This window comes from Bos indicus, chromosome 4, assembly GCF_029378745.1.
Source record: "Bos indicus isolate NIAB-ARS_2022 breed Sahiwal x Tharparkar chromosome 4, NIAB-ARS_B.indTharparkar_mat_pri_1.0, whole genome shotgun sequence".
Lineage (NCBI taxonomy): Eukaryota > Metazoa > Chordata > Mammalia > Artiodactyla > Bovidae > Bos > Bos indicus.
Window position 1 is genome coordinate 114,048,654 of NC_091763.1, and position 12,475 is coordinate 114,061,128.

The following is a 12,475-nucleotide window of genomic DNA, read 5'->3' on the forward strand; positions in this document are numbered from 1 at the left end:
TCCGCCTTTTTCTATTTGCCCCCTCATTTCTCGCCTACATCGATCTCTCTTGTCTGTCTGTCTGTCCGGGTTTCCCTCCCTCGCTCGCTCTCCCTCTCTTCCGCTATTAATTTTCCTGATTGGCTCCCCGACTCCCGCGCCGCTGATGAGCCCTATTCATTCCCGGGCCTGACACTCTCGACCTGCCCTGGCTGATTGCTGGGGGCTGGCCCCGGGAGCGCTGATGAGCCCCAAGGGTCAGCGGCGCTAATTATCCGCTAATTGCAGATGACTCTGCTCACCTCCCCCCTTCTCAGACACGGGAATGGCGCGCCTTTTACCCTCCCCTCCTTCCTCCTGATTTCCAGAAGTAGACTCGTCAATCTAGAGGCAAAAGTCACGGGGCTCTGCTGCTGGATAGCAGCCTCAGGTCAGTGGGCAAGAAAGACTTTAAGTCAGGAAAGTTACCAGAAGAAAAGTGACCCGAGCCTCAGGAAGGAGAGCAACCCTGGCTAACTAAATGAAGGTCGTCTGCTCACTGCTATTCAGGTGGGGCCAGGGAGAGCCAAGCAAGCTTAAATTCACAGTAGCAGAAGCAGGCGAGTTTAAGAAGATGCAGTCTAAATGGAAGAAAGTTATCTGGTTCCGGTGAGGAGGAAAACTCACACTGGAGTCTCAGCGTTTGGACAGAAGGCAAGGCAGGTGGGAACTCTGGATCTCGGGGAACTTTATTCATATTGGGAGTGTCCTGTTGGCTCATGTCAGGCTGATGTATTCAAGTCAGCACCCTGAAAGACACTGCCACCAAAGAGGGACAGAGAGGGTGGGACTTGCTTTCGTTATGCTTGACTGGCAGTGCATGAGAGGCCGAGGGAGAAGGGTGTGGTTTCCACATGGTCCTGATCTGTCTCAGGCTCTGTCTTGAAACTTCGCAGAGATCCAGTCCGGAGGGACATGTCCATATGGAGGAAGAAGAGGTGCCTTACCTCAAGTCTGCGAACGCCAGTCACTACTAAAGTACAAGGGTAATCCTTGTCCATCCTCCTAAAGGTATTCTGAACCCTGTGTAAAATTGACCAAGTACTGCATGGTACCCATGTGGAAGACCAGACTTCAAAAATGTATTAAAAAGTGAGAGGTCAGTACTTGGGGTGATGACTTTACAGTGTTGGGTAGATAATAGAATCTTATTGACTTGAAAAATTACCAAGGCAACTTTGGGGCTACAATCACTGAAATTAAAGCTGTATGAGTATTAACACCACCAATCAAATATAGCATGAAGGAAGAGCCTTTTTTTTTTTTTTAAGTAACTACATTCACTTTTTGCATATGTAAGAAAACCACCAAACACAAAATTCCAAAAGTTCAAAAGTATATATATATATATATATATATTGAAATCTCCTCCCTGACTAGCCAACTAGTTCCCCCAGTAAAGGGCCACTTTAATAAGTCTGTCACTTTTTGATGGGATGAAATGGATCAAGTGTTGTCAAGGATTCAAGGTTAAAGACCCTCTAATCTTGAAGAGGTTGATCATCTGGTTCAAGCCAAGAATGCACTGCCCAGAACTACACTCTGTAAAGTGGAATTCTCTGCTCAAGCTGTCACAGAGCGTAAAGGCTTAAAGCTTGTTGCCAACAAGTCCCAATGGGCCACCAACTCTGAAATAAGGCGCGTGAGACTTCCGGGGCTTTGTATGGCTCTGGTGTGGTGTGTGTTTGTGAGATACTGTATTTGGTAATCCATTTATATCCTCAATCTGTTCCCTTGCCATGCTGGGGTCATGAAGTGTGACTTCTGCACAGTCCTTGACATTCAGTAGCTGAATTAGAATAAAACCCTCACATACATAGTGGCAACTGAAGCAGCCCATTTCCTTTTCCTGCCCTTTCATGGACCGTGGAACTGAGGCTGCATGGTAAATGGAAAAGAGCACTGGTTGGATTAAAAAAAAAAAAAAAAAAACCCTAAAATTAAGTTTCTGTTCTGACTCCTCTCTGGGCCATGTGATCTTGGCCCCCTTTTGACTTAACTTCTCCACCCATGAGCGAGAGCAATTAATATCTACTCTGAGTTTCTCAGGTGGCACAGTGGTAAAGAACCCACCTGCAATGCAAGAGATGCAGGAGAGGCGTATTCAGTCCCTGGGTGGGGAAGATCCCCTAAAGGAGGAAATGGCAACCCACCCCAGTATTCTTGCCAGGATAATCCCATGGACAGAGGAACCTGGTGAGCTACAGTCCAAAGAGTTGAAAGAGTCAGACACAACTGAGCGACTGAGCATACACTCTGTCTTGTCAGAAAGCTCCTGCAACAATCACGTGAATATAAGGAAATACCCTTCAAAATGAGTTCTTCCTTCACTAACTGGACAAAGGAAAGCAGAGTGGTCGATTATGGACGTTCTTCCTATCAGTGGCTCTCCAAACACAGCTTCTAACTCTCCCATCAGTACCAAGGACAGAAGCTGTCACTCTCAAACCTGAAAGGAGCCGCCTCATTTCTCTACTGAGAAGAAAACTCTCTGGTTCTCCTATTGAATCCCTGGACAGGCCCGTATAAGTAAGCACCTCCTCTCAATGTCTAAAATGGAATGCTAAAAATGCTTCTTTGGCTGCCCACGTGCTGACTTGTCCCATCTAACTACTCACCAATTGGGGAAATTCTGTACGGAAGAATTTTATTTTGAATCTACCCTCTCTGCGTGTGCCTGTGTCGACCTCCTCATCTGGCCACCCGTTCACGGACTGGGAGCCAGCACTCAGAAAAAACAAACAAACAAACGAAGTACTCTTAAGTCAAATCCAAATACACCTTCGCCTCCCCCATTGGCGGGCGAGTGTCCACTGACGGTGGGGAGCTTCGGGCTCTGTCCGCGGATACCCTCTGGTGGCAGCAGCGCGCAACTGCGTCACCGCGAAAGAGGCGCGGAGTGCTGCAGCGCCCCCTAGCGTTAGTCCGGGAGACACGCGGAGAGCAAAGGAACCGCACCAGGTGAGCCGTCCAAGGGCCAGCGCGCTGGGCGCTGCAGGTGCCTTCACTGTGAGTGCACCGATTGGGGCGGGAGGGGCGGGTGACTGTTGTACGCAAGGGTCTTAAAGCCTAGCAAACACACGTGTAGTTTCATGTATGTTGGCTGTATCCAGGTACTTGAACTCTGCATATCGTGGGGTTAAATGTGTGCCGATTGTGTGCCGCGCACGTGATACACGCGGGTAGGTTGGTGGTGGGGAGGTCCGCGCTCCAGTGCAGGGCGGAGTCCTCACGGAGGCGTGAAATTGGTTTGGAGCAAACACATTACGGAAAGCAATTACCGGGGAGAGGTTCTGGGCCCGCGGGACCCGCAGCCAGGAGGCTGAGGAGGAAGCTCCCTGGCTTGCAAGAAGTGTCTGGATGTCTAACCCCAGAAAGGACCTTCCCAACACTGCCCTGCTAAAGGGAGAACGTGCGAAGCTGGCCAGCAGCCTCCTGTATTGACCACTCCACATCGCCTTTCTTCCCTTATGCCCTACATTCTTAAAAGGCCTCCTGCATGAACCAGTGCTCTCCAGATATGGCCAGAAATCCTCCCCCTTTCTTACCACTTTTGGGGAGGCACTCCAATTTCTGTGCAGTCTTCCCAGGACCCCCTGCTGCTCCTGCTCTCCTTCCTCCTTCAGGCCTTCAAATCCTGCTCCCACAAGTCTTTTGCATTCACTACATTGCCCTTTGTATCTGAACTCGGTATTCACACACTTGTTTCTCAGACTAGATGGAAAATTCTCAGACTAGGGTGGGAGCAGGTCTCATTCACAGCCCTGTATCTAGTGCCTAAAACCTGGGACTCAGGAAGCACAAAATGAATGACGTGGATGCAAATGAACTAGAATTTCCATCAAAATGCATATACAGGACTTTCTCAGAAAAGTCATCCCCATGAGAGTCAAGATTCTCTTGGGACAGAGCTTTAAATATTTTTCACATGCAAACACATGCATTCCCCCCTATTTATATCCTTAGGCCTGTCCTCATCCTTGGATTCCAAATTCATAGATTTAAATGACCATGTCACACAGCTTCTTTGCTATCTGTAAGAGGCAGTTCAAACTCAACATCTCCCAAACAGACTTTCTGACTCCCCTGCCATCTGCCCCTTTCTTATCTTTCCCACCTTAGCAAATTAGTCCCACCCTCCATCCAGTGTTGCTCTGCCAAAAAAAAAAAGGGTGGAGGAGTCATCCTGGACTGTTTTCCTTAAGCCTTCCATTTCTACTCCATCACCAAGTTCCATGGAGTCTCCAGAAAGGATCCCAAGTCTCACCCACTGCTTTTCCATCTCTGCCAGGGCTCCTGAAGTAGCCTCTGAACTGGTCTCTCACGCTTCCTCCCCACCTCTTCCCTCGCCCAAGCCACTCAGTAGCCAGAGCCATCTTTCAGAATACACATCAGTTCATGTCACTTCCCTCTCTCCCTCACTCCACTCATGTGGCTGGCTCCTCCTTGTCACTCAGGCCTCAGATTAAATGTCACCTACTCAAAGAGGAGGTGTCCATGTCACCTGCGCTCAGCGGCTGATCCGCTCTTGGACAATCACCAATGAAACCCTCTGCGGAGGTCTTATCACTCTGAAACTTTCCCGTCTGTTTGCTCAGTCTCTGTCACCATTGGAGTGAACTTTCTAGTGGGGACGGGAGAGCCAGGCCTTTGTGTGGCCTGTGTCCTGCCCACCGGAGGCCCTCAAACCCCTGCTGAACCAATGAATGGAATAAGGGGCATTCTGCCCAGGTCCCACGCTGGGATAAGACGGGGCTCCCGAGGACGGGGGCGGGGGAGGCCCCAAGCCGTGAGCGAAATCTGTGCCTGTCCCAAACCGCTTCCTGATTTCTTCGCCTGCGCCCACTTCCCCTGGGAGGGGGCCCTGCGGGGTCTGGCCGGGTCTGGACCGTGTACAGCCTAGGGGTCAGGCCTCAGTCAGCCACTGTCCCGACCGCTTGTGGGCCTGGGTCCCAGGCGCAGCCCTTCCCGTCCGGCTGTTCCCGCGCCCTACAGCTGGAAGCCCACGCGGGCCGGTCAGCCCAAGGGCCGTGAGGCCGGGTGGGAATCAGGGCCCGCTCACCTCGGTGATCTCGAGATCGTCTAGGACTTCGCGCCGTCGGTCCATCTCAGGCCACGCCCCCTCCGTCTCCCACCCTCTAGGCCCCTCACCTTGCTGCCTCGCTCCTAGCGACTGGTGGGAAAAATTGCGAACTCCGGCGCCTGCGCATCCTGGGCCGCTAAGAAATCTGTCCGGCGACCTTGACGTCACGGGTCACCGTGCACTGGATTGGCTGCCCCGTGGCTCCGAGCAACGCCACCTCCCTCCTGTGGTCGCAGACGGGCTCCTGGCTGTTGGGACTGCCTGTTCTTAAAATCCCGGGACTCCAAAGACCCTCAGGGACCCTCTCCTTCTCTCTTGTTTGACAAATGCAGAAGCTTGCGTCCAGAGCAGGAAGAGACGTCTGTTCCGCAAGTTAATGGCAAAGCTGGGACTAGAACCCAGGGGTGTTACGTCTCAGCTCAGCTCCCGAACCCAGGTGTACATCCGACCTATGGGACAGGCAGCAGGCAGAGTTTCAGCTTTTCTAAACCTGCGTCTTTCACTCTCGCCTGGTCCAGGGCTACGCCAAGCTGGCTGCCCTGTGCATCCACCTCTGGTTGTCTTCCTGCCCTCACTTCGCTGCCCAAGCCTGGGGCTGCCTGTACCGCCCTGCCCCACAGTCCGCCCGGCCTCATTCCACAGCCTCATTCTCTTTACCCAAGCCTCTTTGCTCCCCCGTCCTCCCGCTGGCTCTCTTTCAGGCCTTTTCTGCACCATCTCACCTGATGGCTATTCCCCCTCATCGTGGCCAGAGGGTCAGGTCTGCCTGGGATCCCTCAGTAGCTTGTGGAGGCAAAAGGAGGCAGGTGATAGAGCTGGCACCATGGGGCAGATCCAAGGGACCCCATAAATCTGCCCATCTCGGGTCCCCGTGAACCAGCCAGCTTAGAGGAGGGGCTATTGGAGACAGCATCCAATAACACAGGCCTGCATATTTTTAATGTGAGCACAGGGTTTGGACAGTCTGGAGGGGGCCTCAGGAGACACTCCCTCCCCCAGGAGAGTATATATCATTTGCCATGAGTCCTAGCTCTCTCTCCATCAGATGTCACTTGGCCACCTGGTCCGTCTGCCTCTCCTGGGGGGAATGACAGCACTCCTCCCTGTGGAGTTGGGCCTCCTGCTGAGAGGGCCACCTCGGCCTGAATCCGTTCAACTCAATCCCAAGTCCCAGGCGCTGTGAGCAGTGGGCTGGCATCCCCTAGGGTCTGGGGCATCTGCTTTCAGACTCCCTCAAAAGGCAATGGACATCTGGAAGGAGAGGGGTGGATTCAGAAAGGTCTGGTGGTCTGGGGAGTTCTGTCTAGGGCCCTGCCCCCACGTTTATCTTGCCTTGGACCCATTTCCACCCCCTCTGGCCCCCAGCGACTGGGGCGGTCTGCAGAGCCTTGGGCTCACCTAGTAGAGCACATCCTCGAAATCCAGCTGCAGGTAGCGGAGCAGGCGGGGCGGCAGGGGCAGGCGAGGCAGGGCGTGGGGCAGGCAGGCCGCCAGGTGGGCACGGAGCGCACAGCGGCTCAGATGCTGCAGCGATCTGGGCTGCCTCACCAGGGCGAAGAGGGAGGAGTAGAAACGATGGTGCTTCTGGGGGCAGAACGAGGGGCTCAGAGGGAGCCCTGGGCAGGGGGCACCTGCTTCTAAAGTGGGGGGCGGGGTGGGAGTCTCCAGGAGCCTCTTAGAAGTCAGGAGCATTTCAGGTATTCACTCTGAGTTTTCGTTTCCTTAGTAACTTCTGTGGGGGCCGAATGGGGGAACCCACAGGGCTTCCCTTTAGGAGCTGGAAGTCTCTTGGGGCAGGCTGGGTGACTGTGTGTTCAGGGTCCGAGAATCTGACCTGTAGAGTTTCAGGAGGCACCAGGCCCACGGCGTCCTCAGGAAGCTTCACGACACTGTAGGTGTTCATCAGGACCTCAATGGTCCGCGGGGACGTGCACCAGCGCTCCAGCACCTGCAGGGGGCAGAGCTGCGTCAGTGCTCCAGGGGTTACCACACGCGGCTGGTCCCTGGCGGAACAGGCCTGGTGACGAGAAAGCCAAGGAACAGCTATTGTGGGTTGAACTATGTCCCCCAAGAGATATGCTGACGTCCTGATCCCAGTACCTAGAAATGTGACCTACATAGAAATAGGGTCTTTGCAGATGTAATCAAGGTAAAAATGAGGTCATTAGGGTGGGTCCTAATCCAATATGACTGCTGTCTTCATAAGGGAAAACGGACACACAAGGAGAATGTCATGTGATGATGGAGGCAGAGACTGGAGTGATGTGCCCACAAGCCAAGGCACGCCAAGGATTGTGGACAGCCACCCGACATTAGGAGACAGGCCTGGCATAGATTCTCCTTCTGAGTTTCTGGAAGGAGCCAACCCTACCTACACTTGGGCTTTTCGAATGTCCAGCCTCCAAGAACTGAAAGGGAATACATCTCTATTGCTTTAAGCCTCCCAGTTTGCAGTACATTGTTATGGCCATGACAGGAAACCAGCACAACAGCTAGCTTTTCTACTCTGCGTAATTTATGCCAGATATTTTCTTAGCACTTCACGTGTGTTGACAATTCTCAGCCCTGCCGGTATGGACTGTTGTTGTCCCCATTTTACAGACAAGGGAAGCTTAGGCACAGAGAAGTAACTTGCCCAAGTTGTGGTTGCAGCCATCCAAGGCCGGCGGTGTACTCTCTGCCCTTAACTACTTCCTTCTCCTGCTCTCCTATCTGCCTCTACAAGGCTCTGTGCTGCATCTTCCTGGGTGGGAAAGCGGTCCCTAACCTGAGGCTGGAGCTCCTGAGCAGACAGAAAGGTCAATCACGTATAAGGCAGAACCCGCTGGTGCCAGGGGAGGGATGGAGACGGGGCAGGAGTGCTGGGTGGTCCACGAGGGATTCACAGAGAGGGAAGCTTGGGCTGTAAAGGCGAGGAGAGCATTTAAGAAGAAGGAAAGAGGCCAGCAGACACCTGATGTGGGAGTGCGCCTAGGATCAAGCTGCAGCCGGGTTCATCTTTCATTCTTCCTTTAACAAACATTTACTGAGGGTCACTCTGGGCCAGCACTGGGGGACCCAGCTGTGAGGAGGAGACACAGGTCCTTGTCATCTGGGAGCTTCTCTTTCTGAAGGAAAACTTGGGATTTCCCAGTGTTTAAGAATCCACCTTGCAATGCAGGGGACGTGGGTTTGCTCCCTGGTCAGGGAAGTAAGATCCCACATACTGCAGGGCAAATAAGCCCGCGTGCTCCAAGAACACATGTGCCTCAACGAGAGAGCCCATGCACTGCAATGACTGAGCCAGCATGCCACAACCAGAGAATGCATGCTCCATGACAGAAGACCCCACGTACTGCAATAGAGCTCTCGCGTGCCACAAGACCCGACACAGTCAAATAAACAAATATCGAAACAAAAAAGAAGGAGCACACAACACATTAATAGCCACTTACGTATATGCCGCTACAAAGAAAATAGGCTCAGGGGCTAAGTGCAGTCAGGAGGGCACGGTCCTAGATGGGTGGTCAAGAAAGGCCCGTCTGAGGAGGTGGCCTGTGCTGTGAGGGGCGAGCCATGCTGGGCAGCAGCTTGTGCTGGGCCACCGTCCTCACGGTCAGAAAGTCAGCCGTGCACAGCTCGGACATACCCAGGAACCATCATCTGCTCCAAGCCTGCACCTGATGCATGTAAGCCGAATCGTGCTTCAGCCACTCTGTCTCTTGCTGTTTCTCAGGCAGTGGCCCTGGACCTTCCATAACACCTGAGAACAGCTGAGAGCAGTCACTCGGGCAGCGTTCCTGAATGTAAGCTGCGCACACTTGCATGTAACACTAGGGTCTCTAATACCCCTGCCTGCAAGGAAAGGAGACCTTTCTGCCTGGCAGGCTGGGAGTGCTGCACGTGCTGGATATTGCTGGGCAGTGGGAGCAGGTGGAAGGCCTTGTCCAGGGAGAAAGCATCTCACACACCAGAGTCCCTCTGCTTCTGTCCCTGCATCTGGGCAGTGCTTACCGGAACCGCCCCAGTTCGTCTGCCTGGAGCAGGCCTCTTGGTCTCGCTCCTTCTCAGAGCTTCGGGCTGGTTATGTATAACTTTCCTGTTCTTACCTGCTGCTACTGCCTGCCGCTTATGCCAGTCTCTCTGCCCTTCCCAGGCCACTCTGGGAGTTCTGCCTCTGCCCTCCGCCCGGAATACCTGTATCTTCCTCCTCCATCTCTCCAAGCCCTGCCCATCCCAGGTCCCACCCCCTCCAGGAAGCCTCCTGCGGCTATTCTAACCTACAGCACTCCATCCCTTGTCTAAAAATCCCCTACATTGGGATCATGCCCAACAGCTTCCCAAGTGCTTTCATCTACATTATTTAACTTTAGAACAACACTGGCTAACTGGCGAGGAGCAGTATCTCGAGGTTAGGCCTTGTCCAAAGGGCTTGATATATGTGACTCATTTGTTCTCACACTAACCCGTGAAGCAGGCATACTGTTATATCCCTATTATAAAGAGGAAAACGGAGAACTGGAGAGATTGAAGCAACTTGCTGATGGTCACACAGGTAGTGTCCTTGGCTCCAGAGCCTGTGTTCTCAGTTGCCATCTACCTCACGGGGTTGTTGGGAGGACTGAAGAAATCCATGCGTCTAAGGTAACACACCTTAGAACAGGTCTGGAGCGTGGTCAGGGCTGTGTTTGTTTCTATTGTTCCCACTAAGTTTAAGTCAAGACTGTATCACACGCAAGGAACAGGGGTTCAAAGAATCCCAGGACTTGCCTAGAGTCACATGAACAAGCATCACAGCCAGTCCCTGGCTCCAGTCTGAGCACCCAGACCAGCATGGTGGCTTCTGCAGCACTGGCTGGGGGCTGACAGTGGTCACCGGTGGGCCAGGGAGAAGCTCTGCGCTGGAGGACAGGCAGCCCAGCCAATCCCAGAGCAGCTACAGGTTGTGGGAGATGAATGCCAACTGTTTGATCACCTGGGATACTGTGGAGCCCAGATGAAGGGACGCAGGGGGCACTTTGCTGTGTTGGCCTGTCCCCAGGGCAGTGAGGACAGAACAGGGCTGCAGGGGCGGGCAGTGGTGTCCCAGAATATCCGTTCGCTGCTCTGCCTTCTCTTCCCACCCCCTCCCCAAAGGGGAATCATTAGCTGTCAGAGCCACTGTCAGATTACCAGGAATTGCTCCTCTCCTAATTATCTGGTGTTAATAGGAGATTAATTAGTGTTAATTGTTGATTTTCTTGTATTTTCCCAAAGGGGAGACCAATCTGCCGAACTCTCGGGCTGTTTAATTATTTGGCCTTGCTTAGGAATCTACACAGATGCTTCTAGGTTTATGAGTGAAGGGGAGAGGTGGGGATAGCAGGGAGCGTCCAGGACTGGGCGGGGCTGGATGGTTCAAGCCCAGAGGCGGGTGAGGGACCTGCACGCAGCCTGCTGCCCTACACCCATCCTGACCCAGCCCCTATGAGAACCAGGGTCCCCACCCCGGGGTCCATCATCCTCCGAGATATTATATAGCCCTTTCCAGACACAGCACAGCATGGACAGGGTCCCCTGCCAGGGCATCTGTAGCGCATGTCTTCCGCCTGAACCCGTCTCGGGGATATTAATGTTAAATATAAGGCAGAGATTGGAAATTGACAGTGAGTGTGTTTTCTTTGGTGCCAGCATAACAGCTGCTGGTGCCCCTGGTGCATGTTCTGCTAAGCTCTCACGTCCATCTGCAGATGGTCAGGAGGCCTTGAAGCTCAAGACCAGGCTTATCACTCTGCCCCGGGCCAGTGTTTCCTGTGACTGGAGTTTCTCTCTGAACGGGTCCCACTGTCAGGGGGAGCTTCCTAAACGCTTCATTCATCAGCTCTCTCCTCTGAGGAAGAAACTAGCCCTTTTGGCCCCCATCAGACCTGATTCCTCCTGTCTTTTCAGATCCTTTAGAGACCGGCCCCTCCGCCCTCGGTTCACATTCATCACCCACGCACGTATACACACACGCACATGCAAACACGTGGATATGCACAGCACGCAGTGGATGTACATGTGCGCAGGCGCACAAGCAAACATTCCCCACCTGCTGGTGTGCGGTTTGCGCCCTGCTGGGCTGGGCTTTCTTGACGAAAGAAACGAAGTACTGACTCCCCCGCCCCCCGGTCTGGAGCTACCTACATCCAGAGCAACCTGGCGCCGATCGGGTCTCCCCACACCCCTACCCCGCTCTCGCGGCCCTCCTTCCGGCCCCACCCGGTACCTTGGGGAGAGCCCCTGGCCACACGCGGACGGCACCGTGATTGAGCAGCGCGCGCACCGTGCGCTCCGGGCTCTGGGCCAGGGCCGCGGCGGGCCCCTGCAGAGCGCAGTGCAGGGCCGTGTGTCCCCCGTAGTCCATGGCGTTGGCGCCGACGCCGCGGGCCAGGAGCAGCTCCACGACGTCCGCGTGGCCGCGGCGACAGGCCAAGTGCAGGGGCCGTTGCCTGTCCTTGTCGGCGGCGTCGGCGTCGGCCCCAGCGGAAAGGAGCAGGCGGCACAGCTGGAGACAGCGGGCCGTGGTGGCCTCGGCGTCGGCGGGGGACATGCAGCGGGCGTCACAGGCGGCCAGCAGCGGGGTCCAGCCTTCGACATCGCGGGCATCCGGGCAGGCCCCGCGTCTCAGGAGGAGGTCCGCCAGCTCCACGTGGCCCAGCCGGGCGGCTACATGCAGAGGGGTCTCCTCCTCCTCCTCCGACCGACCATCCACTTTCGCCCCAAATCTCAGGAGCAGATCGGCGCACCTAGTAAGGGCAAGACAGCCGTGGGGGAGGAAGAGAGACGTGCAGACCTTCGCCCCTGCATGATTGCTGGTGTGAGCAAAGCAAACCCCGGACACCCTTGGGCGGCCCTGGTGCTGTCTGCCAGTCCCCTTCCAGCCTGCCTCGCACTAAGATCCTGGCAACATTCTGCAGCATCTCCAGTGCCCTCTCTCAAGCCCCGTGCTCTCGGCAGGAGAAGTGCCCTAAACCCTGGATGGGAGCAAAGGCGCCAGCAGCCCTTGCTCAGTTAGAACAGGCGCCTTCTGTGGGCACCACATGCCCTGACTTGGTTCATTCCCAGGGCGGGTTCAGATGAGGACACCGAGGCCGTGAGGGTGGAGGGTCTTGGCGGGTTCACACAGCCAGTGAGGGAAGAGTTAGCATTCCGGTCCAGGGGCACCAGGATGGTTGGAGGGCTCTGCATGCTGGAACTGGAGTGGGGAGGGACCTGAAAGTGGGCACACATGGAAATTGGGGTGGTGGGAGAAAGACCAACAAAACCAAAATTGGCCAGCCAGATTTGCAGCAAAACAGTCCTCTTAGAAGACTGTGTATTACTATTACTGCAAGGACCTGTGCCCCAGAATTCAAGGCTAAGGGAACTCAGTCT

At 54.5% G+C, this 12,475-nt stretch overlaps 1 protein-coding gene across 3 annotated transcripts in view; it reads right to left on the minus strand.

Annotated features, from left to right (window-relative positions):
- The window catches only part of ASB10 (ankyrin repeat and SOCS box containing 10), a 17,864-nt gene continuing 5,389 nt past the window's right edge, over positions 1-12,475 (minus strand). For 2 of the 3 annotated variants that reach the window (XM_019959340.2, XM_019959342.2), the window contains exons 3-6: positions 11,328-11,847; positions 6,936-7,049; positions 6,500-6,685; positions 6,014-6,352 (exon numbers count right to left, since the gene is read on the minus strand). In XM_019959340.2, the coding sequence (XP_019814899.2) occupies positions 6,500-6,685; positions 6,936-7,049; positions 11,328-11,847 (820 nt within the window). In that variant the 3' untranslated portion in view covers positions 6,014-6,352. Of the gene's footprint in view, positions 5,551-6,013; positions 6,353-6,499; positions 6,686-6,935; positions 7,050-11,327; positions 11,848-12,475 lie in introns of those variants that run through there. The other variant, XM_019959341.2, reaches the window with a different exon arrangement.